Raw genomic sequence first — 10,116 nt, forward strand, 5'->3', positions numbered from 1 at the left:
AGTGATGCTTTATCAGTCCCAGGAGGCTGATAACACTTTTATTACATCAGATGGTACATCACCGTACAACTCTACGCGGTAATGGGCAGTGAAGCGCCACTATCGCGAGGATTACAACTAAAACCCACACTACTACACTAGCTATGAAAAGAGGGGCATCAGAGTCTTGCGCCATGCGGGAGTCCAACGGTGGCCCTAACCACAGGCAAGACTGGGTGCAGGACGAAACCCTACTCGACTTCTTCGGGGAGGTAGTTTGGATCCTCTGCTGTAAAAAGTAAGAATGGGGTGAGTACAAACGTACTCAGCAAGTCCAATCACACCCACGGAGGGGGGGTATAACAGAATTAAATGCACAGGGTAATCCAAGGATAAAGTTATGGTTTATTTGCGGAAAACTCGATTGTATGCAAGGGTTCGTTTAAAATATTTTCAAAACAAGTTTTCTAGTACCAAGGAGCATATTATGTTGATCCACACAAGATCCAAGTTTTAAGCTGCTACCGGACTCCCCGTCCGCCGTAGCACACGGCACGACTGCCGGACACTTTCCAAACAACTCACACCAGCCCAATCCTTTCCCTGAGAGAAACACTAGTTATGTGACCACACCATAACTTGCCTAATACCGTGGGCACGGCTATTCGAATAGATTTTTAACTCTGCAGAGGTGTGCAACTTTACCCACAGGTGGGTACCACAGCACGATCACCTTAGTGTCGGTGCAGATCCCAACAAAGCCATTACCCACCTTAGCTAGACCTGACTAACCACCATGGGATCCATCAAGGGGTCATTCGACCCATCTCCGAGGTTTAACTGGGGCATAAGTCACACAGAGCTTACCCCTTCTCCTTGATCACCCGTTGCTCTCAGCTCTCCTGATGGCTATCAGACTAACTAGTGGGGTTATGCTAAGCCGTTGCCCATTCAACGGTCAAGTGGTTTGCACGACAGGAAGCTAGGTGAGATGACACATCAACTCGGTCCTTAGGGGTGACAAGACGAATATCTCCCTTCCTTGCTCAACCACACAGGTACGAGCACACCAACGGCAAATCACATAGAAATGCCATCCATCCCGTCTAACTCGTCTTTCAAAACCACATTTTATCCCTCCTGCACACGCACACGTTTTCTTTATAAAATCCGGTGGTCAAGGAATGGTTATCACAAATCAAGGGGTGGCTATCCTACCATGTTTCCAGCCAACAAAACACATGCAATTTTATAAAACAGGCAAATGGGTGGTGTTGACAAAAACTAGGACACAGACATGCATCAAAGGGCGGAATCGAACTTGCCATCATCAAATCCTTGCGGGAGGTCCTGATCGAAGCACTGTCCCTCGGGTTCGGGGTCGCAGAACTGGTCCTCGTTCGCTTGGTCACAGTCGGGAACTCCCTCATTCACTCCGTGTCCTACGACGCAAACAAACAGACACACAATCAAGCGAAAGAACTAAAAGCTTTTATCGTTGAGCTTTAATCGGAAATAATTTAGTTACGGAGATAGGGGTAATTTCTTTGGGTAGTTTCTTAATGGCATGGTTATAACTGTACTAAAAAGGGCGTGATAAAGTTTCGGGTCGATCGGAGGTCATTTGGCGCATAAAATGACGAGTGAAAAAAAGGGGTTCAGGAGTTAAACAAGGGTTCAGGGGCTTATTTGTAAATGGTTATGGAACGGAAAGGTCTTGGTTATAATTTTTTAGAAACATTTGGGGCATAACAGAAAGGTGGACGGGTTTATTTGATATTAGATTTGTATGGCGAAAGGTGTATTTCGGATTATCGGACAGGACAGGGTTTCTTTTGCAAAAAAGTGTAAAGGGTGGAAGGGCTTTTGAGGGAATAGAGGAAAGGGGAGGGCCTGGGGGCAAATTCCCCCTTTCTTCTTCCTCCATCGGCAGAGAACAGAGGAGGGGGGGTGGAGGTCCGGCGCCCGGCCGATTCCGGCGGCCCGGGGCATGGCGGCGGCCAAGATTAGGGGCAAAAGAGAGAGGGGGAAGAGGGGATCCCATCCCCGGTCTCACCTTGGACCGAGGTGGAGCGAGGGGCGTGCCCACGGCGGGCGGCGGGCGGCGGCAGAGCCGCGGGCGGTGGCGGCGCTGGGGGCTAGGGAAGGGGGCGCGCGGTGGCGAGGGCGGTGGTAGTGGCCAAGAGCTGCGCGAAGGTCCTATTTATAGGCTGGGGAAGGTGGTGGAGGGGTGGCCGCGACGGTGGCCGGTGCGGAGCGCCATTAATGGCGCTTCGGCCATTTGTTGGCGTCACGACGCGGCGAGCGGCGAGGGCGTCGAGGCGTCGTCGGGCACGTGGGGAAGGGGCTGTGCGGGCACAGGGCGACGGCGCGAGCGGCGAGGGCGGAGCGCCAGTGGCGGGCGGCGCGGCATGCCGTGCAGCCTCGGGTGCGCGTGCGCGAGCGCGTGGGCCGGGGCGTACGCGAGCCAGAGCCCGCATGCGCGGGGAAGGCGGGGAGCAGGGACGCGCGTGGGCGTGTGCGCGAGCAGTGTTAGCGGCGGGTGTCACGGCGGCTCGGGGCGGAGCGCGCACGGCTGGCCGGCGTGCGTGGCGAGCGATGGGCGGCACGGCGGGTGAAGTGGTCACGCGATGCACGCGCAGGGCGCGCGCGTGGGCGCGGGCGGCCGCGCACAGGGGCGACGGTGCGCGAGGGAAGGGAGGCGGTCGGGGTGCGCGTGCGGGAGCCAAGCAGGAGGGGGTGGCGCGGGCTGAGCAGCGCTCGGGAGCAGAGGAAGGGAAGAGGAGAAGGGAGGGAAAAGAAAAAGGAAGAGAAAGGAAGAAAAGAGGGAGAGAAAAAGGAAAGGGGGAAAAGAAATGGGAGAGAGAGGGAAAAAGAAAAGAAAACGAAAAAGGAAAAACAAGACAAAGAAAAGAGGAGGGGATCGCGTCTGCGCCGATCGCGGCAGGTGATCGCGCGTGGGTGGCAGGCCACCGAGCGGCGCGGGATGGGACGGCGACGAGGAAAAAGAGGGTACGGCCATTGTAAAGGGGCTGGGTCAACAGCTGGAGCCGAGTGTCTGGTCGGCGAAGAGTCCGGGAGGCAATTAGGGTTTCAAGGTTTTGAACAAAAACATCTTAGCGCGTAATTGAATTTGGTAAATTTTCAGGGCGTTACAGCGCGGCAGGCTCCTGCACAAAAGTGGCACCAAGGCCGGAAGGGAGAGGTGATCCTAAGGCTGGACTACGGAAGGTTCATCGGCATCGCCGGTAGCAGGGGGAAAGAAGGGAGTGGGCGGCGGCGGCGCTCACCGAGGGCTTGCTAGCAGGATCCTTGGCACAGCGGCGGGCTGGTGCAGGCGGGTCGGGGCCATGCAGGGTGAGCAGCTGCGTCGGGGTCATCGTGCGGGCGCAGGCATGGCGGAGCTCCGGTGCGGTGACGGCCTTCCTCTCCTCGCGCAGCTTGACGTCCTCCACCTCCTTGCGCTGCTCCTTCTCCTCCTTTTCTTCTCCTCCTCCTCTGGTGTGGTGACGGCGATAGGGAAAAGGGCATGGGGCGGCTAGGGTTTCAGGCGGTGGCCTCGGGGGGTTCTTATGGGGCGGCCCTAGGGTTTGCGGTACGGGCTCGGACGCCGAGGGTGGCAATGCCCGGCGTCCGTGCCATGGCCACGCAGCGCGCATCTGGCGGCTGCGGTGCGGGATTAAGGTTTGCGGCGCGGGCGGTCAGGGCGCGCAGGCGGTTGCGCTGCTCTGTCGCGGAGCGGGTGGTGCGCGCGGGGTCGGCTGGTGACGCGAGCGGGAGCAGGGGCACTGGAGAAAGGGGAAGCGGCGATTACGACGCCTTGTCGCGAGGCGGGGGCGAGAGGCGACGCGGGGCTGAGCGAGCGAGCGGGGTCACGGACGAGCGGAGGAAGAAGGGAAAGCTGGCGGGTGGATCCCGCTTGTCAGCCGCCCGAGTGGGAAGGTGAAGGGGCGTGTGAGCGCGTGAGCGGGTGAGGCCGGTCGGTGGGCTAGGCTGCACTGGTGGGCTGCGTGGAGTGGGAAAGAAAGGAAGGAGAGGGGGAAAAATCCGGGCTGGGCCGTGTGCTTGTGAGCCGGTGGGCTGTGCATGCGTTGGGTTTCGGCCCAAGGGGTGTTTAACTATTTAAAGCCTGAATTTGAATTTGAATGGCCCTTTCAAACTCAAATTGCACACAATTTCAATATCACAAACTTGGAATCCAAATAGAAAATCCAACATTTTATATATAGCCAAACACTTCCACAAAAAGTTTTTGAAAACTCAAAAGTTTGCACAATATATGGCGTTTGGGGAAATTTTGGGATGTTACAGCATTCATCTCTCGATTAGGTAACATGCCTTCCACTCCAACAATGTTTGCAAATGAATACATATAAGAATATAAGCGATATGTAAATGAAGAAAAGGACGCACATGCAAGCCAGCAGATATTATTATTGGCAATTATAAAGAAACCATGGTCTCCCACTTTTACTGGCCCCAACAAAACACATATTACATAGTATGCATAATATAGCCCCGACCTACATGCATGTACCAACGATGATTAATCATGCCTTCCTGCCTAATTGAGTTCATGGACTTGGTGTTGCAGATGCAACCAACTCTTTTGCTCTAGCCACTAGGGTAAGGAGAGGTAAGCCGCCCTCTGTAACCACCCCTACATGACCAGAGAAGACCCTATACTTCTCCACTTTAGATGGGGTCCTCTCCACCATGGACAGTGCCTCCATCATACCTTTTTCTCTGAAAATGGTTGCATAGCGAGGACATGATTCCAATATGCATATTGTCATCTCAACAATGACCCTTCTCATCCTTGGGTATTCAAGACTCGGTTTCTTACTGGAGTTGAGTGTAGCCACCAGGTTTTGGATAATGTCAGCTAATCCATTGTATTGTGACGACTCCAGCTCTTGTGCAAAGCATTGAGGGAAGACCTTACAGATCTGTGAAGCCAAGCTGATCAGAGCCTCCAGTTTCTTGCCCTTGAGCTCGCGATTCATCATTTTTGTGAAAACCTGTAGCATTGATAAGTCAGTTTTTTCTTTATTAATTGATTCAAGTCAATGAAATAATAACACATATATGTGATGTCAGACGACCGTTGTTATATATTTATATAGTAGCAGATACACATGACCTCTAATACAAGACAAACCCTGCTCTGGTATGCACGTGGAAGATTGAAATTATTGTCATGACTGCAAAATAGATAAAAACAAATTGCCAACAAACGGTAATAAGAATTTCTTTCTAATGATAACTCAAAAGACTCACCACTGGCAAGAAAGATGACAGGTGCTTGCTGGATCCTAATTGGCTTAGCTTCTCTTGAGAGAGAGCACACACATTTTGCAGCAAACTTGCTGTAACATATATGTACTCTTCATACATGAGCATATCTTTCAGATCAATAAAGTTGGGCCCTATTGCCTCCAAGATAGCAGAGAAATTTCTAGCATTCCCCATTGACAGCATTGACAATGCTTCCCCTGCCACTTTTCGCGTTGATGGTGGTTGATCTCGACCAACAAAAGCATTCACCAACATAGTGACGAACACTTGGAATGAGCCAATCTCCCGTCTTGCTTCCATGTCGACTGCAAGTTTGGCAAGGATACCCATCACTAGCTCCAATTGGTACTGGTTACTGCAGCTGTCCTCCAAGATCTCAGCGAGGTTACTTAGCAGGAAGGGCTGCTCCGAGATTTTCTGCCGGAGTACCATACCAATTTCCCCATTGGTGCTTGCAAGCTTGATGATCAATTTCAAAGATGAAGTAGTCCATAACTGTTTCTGTGTTCCAGGGATGTTTGTAGTGTCTATGGTGTAGCTCATGAACCCTATGATCTTTGCAAAGAGTCCTGTTGCCCTGCTGATTTCGGCACAATTGTCAAGATCATGAGCCAGCTTTTCAAGAATTTCCAGTGCCTGAGAAGGGAACGAATCCTTGGCCATCCAAAATTCCTCATCTTCTTTTGGGATTGAAATCAGATTCTTCATGCACTGCAAGAATTTTTTTGGGGTGCTCAGGACATTGTTTCCTGTTACTTGTACTGGGAGAGCCTGTATTCTTGAAGGTGACAGATAACCAGGTACCTCCATGTTAATGCACACTTCTGAAGCTCGAGCATCATTATCAAGGAGAGAAGACACCATTTGCACTGTTCCAGGGATGCCCACAATCCTGAGATTGCCAGCCATCTTGGCGATGACCTCAGCAGCAAACAGCCTTATACCTTCATCTTCTGGCTCTGTCCAACCCAGCATGCTGATCAAGGTGCCAACCGAGTTCTTGCTTGTTGTGACTTCTGAGACAAGTAATCCAGTGCTGTTTCTGGTAATTTCTGTTTTCTTCAGAAGAGAGTACAGAATTCGGACAGCAGCGAGGTTCTGGGCGCGGGAGTTGGAGCTCAGGGAATCAACCGCAAACCTGACAAGCTTCAGATCCTCCTGAGAGAGGATGCCATCTTGCATGCACTTGTCATAAGCATGCTCATAGTAGAGGTTGATAGACTTCATTTCTGGCTCTCCGCCAAGTCCACATCCTTTGGCCAGCAATCTTCTAAACCAGAAAGAAAATGCTGTCTCCAACATGCATGCCATAATGTATGATATACCTTGAAGGAACACCATGATGTAAAATATCTTTAGTGCTGGGATAAGGTGTTCGTTACTGCTTGCTTTGTGATGGCCGTTAACCTTGAAAAGGCGCATCGATGATAGCACAATACGTGCTATAGCCACTGGAATCTGGATGTTTCCAAGGAGTGCTGTGGATAATAGTATCAAGAGACCTAAAGTTTTGAATGCTACAACAAGAGATATAGCCACCCAGAGCGGGAAAATTACAGTGCACAACATCTTCGTCACCAGAACAAACTTTTGTTCATGGTTCTGGAGGCTAAGCACTAGTAGGTTGTAAACTATCCAAGAAGCAAAAAGTGGCATCAGAGGCAACAGAGCGTTTGCTGGCTTGAGGTCTCCCAAATATACTATACCAACAGCTAGGAGAACGAGTGCAACTATGGGAATACAGCGAAAGAAAACAGTAGCAAATATATTGCGCCCTGAGGAGCTCAGGCCTTCGATGTATGTGGAAAACTCCAACTTGCTCACCAGCGCCAGTAATGCTGCTAGTGCCAGAGTTTTGTTTGGTCCCAGTGGAAAGTAGTGATTGGTGATAATTACTAGGGCATTGGAGAAGCATACCACCACAATCACTGCATTCAGATAGTACAGTACCCCACTACCTAATACCACTCTTTTCAGTCTGACACCACCTGTTGTCTTGAATAGCAATTGGTCATCCGATCTGCTTTCGCGGCTAAACACCCTGCACACAACAAACATGAAGTGATCTGTTTACGTAATCTTGTGGGCAAGGAAGAAGAAGATATACAATTCGTTATCTGAACGTCTTCAACAATCTCGTCACATGGCTAGTTAGAGTGGATGAGAAAATTGAAGAGAGCAATAAGACCGCCATCACTACTAGAAACGATTTGTAAACGCATACTCTTTTTAGGGGCGGCTGAAAATGCGACCCGCTCTTACAAAACAAAAGGTGGTTACTATAGCTTTCGATCTGCTCCTGGAGAAGCATTTTTAGGGGCGGGCAACGGGACAACCTGTTCCTAGAAATGGCCACAATTTATAAAGGCGTGTGACGCCATCAGCCGCATCTGAAAATGAACTTTTCAAGGGCGGGTGACAGTCCCACTCACCCCCGGGAAAAAGTTTTCCATGTGCCTAACATTTTCTACTATCTTAACCCTTACATATACTGAAATATATTTGGCTTATTTTTTTAATTTATAGTTCACTTTAGTGTCGAAGTCTCATTGTTTATATATTTTGCTACATTCTATGATTTAAACGAATTTTTAGCATAAAAGAAAGAAAAATCAGTAATAATACCGAAAAGAGATTCAAAACTTCCGTAAATTGGCATGGCGTCATAGAGTAGAATGTACATTCTTCATATACTTATTAACTCCCCACGTTAATATCTCATATGACTTAAGTCATACATTAAGATTTCCACACTCTTAAACTTTATATGTACTGAAATATGGTAGGCTCATTTTTCTCTAAATTTATAGTTCACTATAACCTTAGTGTAAAAGTTTTATTTTTTATATATTTTGCTATATTCTACTATATAAAAGATTTTTTGGAATAAAGAAAATGATTAGCAGGCCCAGGTGACACCACCACATGTCCCTGCTAACCGTTTCCATAATCATTTTCACAGACGGGCCTGGCGTCACCTACACCTAGAAATAATTAGCAAGGGCGATATAAAATCAATCTAGGTCAAGATTTTGGGCAAATTTTTTGCATTACTTGCGGGATGCCATCAGGGTGCCGAAAATTTCAACTCTTCTCGCGCTCCTACGACTCCACCGCCCGCCCTCTCCCTGTGGCGCCTCTTGCCGCGGCGCCCTCCGCCACTGACCCTCACTATGGCGCCCTCTCCTGGTGGTGCCCCTCCACGCGTGGCTGCCCTTCCCACCGCGCCACTGCAGCCATAACCTCCCAACGGCAGCACACTACAGCGATGCCCTCCATGCGCCGCCCTCCCCGCACTTCCATCCTCCATGCGGCTGCCCTCCCCGCGGCGATGCCCTCCATGCGCCGCCCTCCCCGCACTTCCATCCTCCATGCGGCTGCCCTCCCCGCGGCGATGCCTTCCCCGTGGCCGCCAACCCCGCGGCGATGCGCTCCCCGCGGCCTTCCGCCCGCACAACACCCTCCTCATGGCGTGGTCCTCCCCGAAAATTCAAAAACAAATTGCTGAATTTTTTGGTGGCATGGGTATTTCTAGGGGCGGGCAACGCCGTCACCCGCCTCTGAAAACAAATTTTCAGTTGCGGGTGACGCCATGACCCGCCCTTTTGTTTCCAGAGGCATGTGACTATGTGGCCAGGACCTGGAAATAGTTTTAGAGGGACGGGCACGTTACCTACTCCTATAAACAGCTATTTGTAGCTGAGAAAAGTAGAAGCAGGTAGCGCATCCGCCCCGATAAATGCCGTTTCAACTGGCCCTACAAACCGTTTTTGTGATAGTGCATTGGTCAAATTTAGATTGCTTTGACTTAGGACAAACCAGAATGCCTTATATTCAATGGACGGAGGGAGTTTATATATTTAAGAAAGGAGATAGTACACCATTATATCCAAAAGAATTCATATTTCGGCTTGCCAAGGGGATCCCTTTCAACCATTGGTGGCACTATATAAACCATGGCTAGCATCCACGATGGTTCAGTCCAAACCAACGATAAAATAGGGGAAACTTTATATTGTCTTCACGTTATTGTCTAGCAGGCTATGTAAACCTAAGGCCAGTCTAAGGTTTTACGAGAGTTTCATCCATAACGTCATATCAGCAAATTTGTTGATATGGCAAGATTATTATGACGAGAGAGAAGGGGAGTTTCCTAAAATAAGAAACAAGTTTCATCCCTATGAAACTCACCCGGTTCGGTTACCGAATTTTTAGTCTTAATAACTATACAATGAAACATATGTCTAGGAGGAGGTGTACAATGAGGTGGTCCTCCATCTCTCACTTCTCAAATTCTTCCCGTATGAACATAATTATCTTAAATATGAGAAACATGGTCATATCGATCACGCCAAAGTTAATAGGATGTTGGACCATCTCATTTTTTGTCTAGGAGGAGGTTACCCCTCAAAACCAAACACGTACCCTATCGTAGGTACTAATCAATTGCCACGAACATATCTCAAGCAATGTCGTACTGACATGTAAACATTATTGGATACCTGAAAGCCTCCAGGAAGACAATCGCCGTCGCATACCAAAAATCCTGGCGCAGATCAGTGGAGAACCCACCGAGCACGACGACGGTGGCCCATGTGAACGCCAGCGTGCCGAGGCCATTGCCCATCCTCTCCACGAGTGCAACGGCGCGGACGAAGCTGTTGAGCCGTTTCTCTGCTGCCGTCCATGGAAGGTCGCCGCTCGCCGGCGTTGGAGAAGCTTCGGAGTTTGCTGCTGGCATAGGGACGGTGACTGCAGCCATCCCTCTCTCGCGAGTTTGAGCCAAGCTTAAGGGAGCTTAAGGTTTGTGCATCTGCATGGAGGGCATTCAGCCATAGG

At 49.9% G+C, this 10,116-nt stretch overlaps 1 protein-coding gene across 1 annotated transcript; it reads right to left on the bottom strand.

The window, feature by feature from the left end:
- Positions 1-4,389: 4,389 nt before the first annotated feature.
- LOC112886991 lies at positions 4,390-10,084 on the bottom strand. Its single transcript, XM_025953054.1, has 3 exons — positions 9,780-10,084; positions 5,260-7,318; positions 4,390-5,000 (listed from the first exon to the last, which is right to left on the bottom strand). Exons 1-3 carry the CDS (start codon positions 10,037-10,039, stop codon positions 4,554-4,556), a joined length of 2,766 nt encoding a protein of 921 aa, XP_025808839.1. The 5' UTR covers positions 10,040-10,084; the 3' UTR covers positions 4,390-4,553.
- Between the last annotated feature and the right edge of the window lie 32 nt (positions 10,085-10,116).

Source organism: Panicum hallii, chromosome 3, assembly GCF_002211085.1.
Source record: "Panicum hallii strain FIL2 chromosome 3, PHallii_v3.1, whole genome shotgun sequence".
NCBI classification, from domain to species: domain Eukaryota; kingdom Viridiplantae; phylum Streptophyta; class Magnoliopsida; order Poales; family Poaceae; genus Panicum; species Panicum hallii.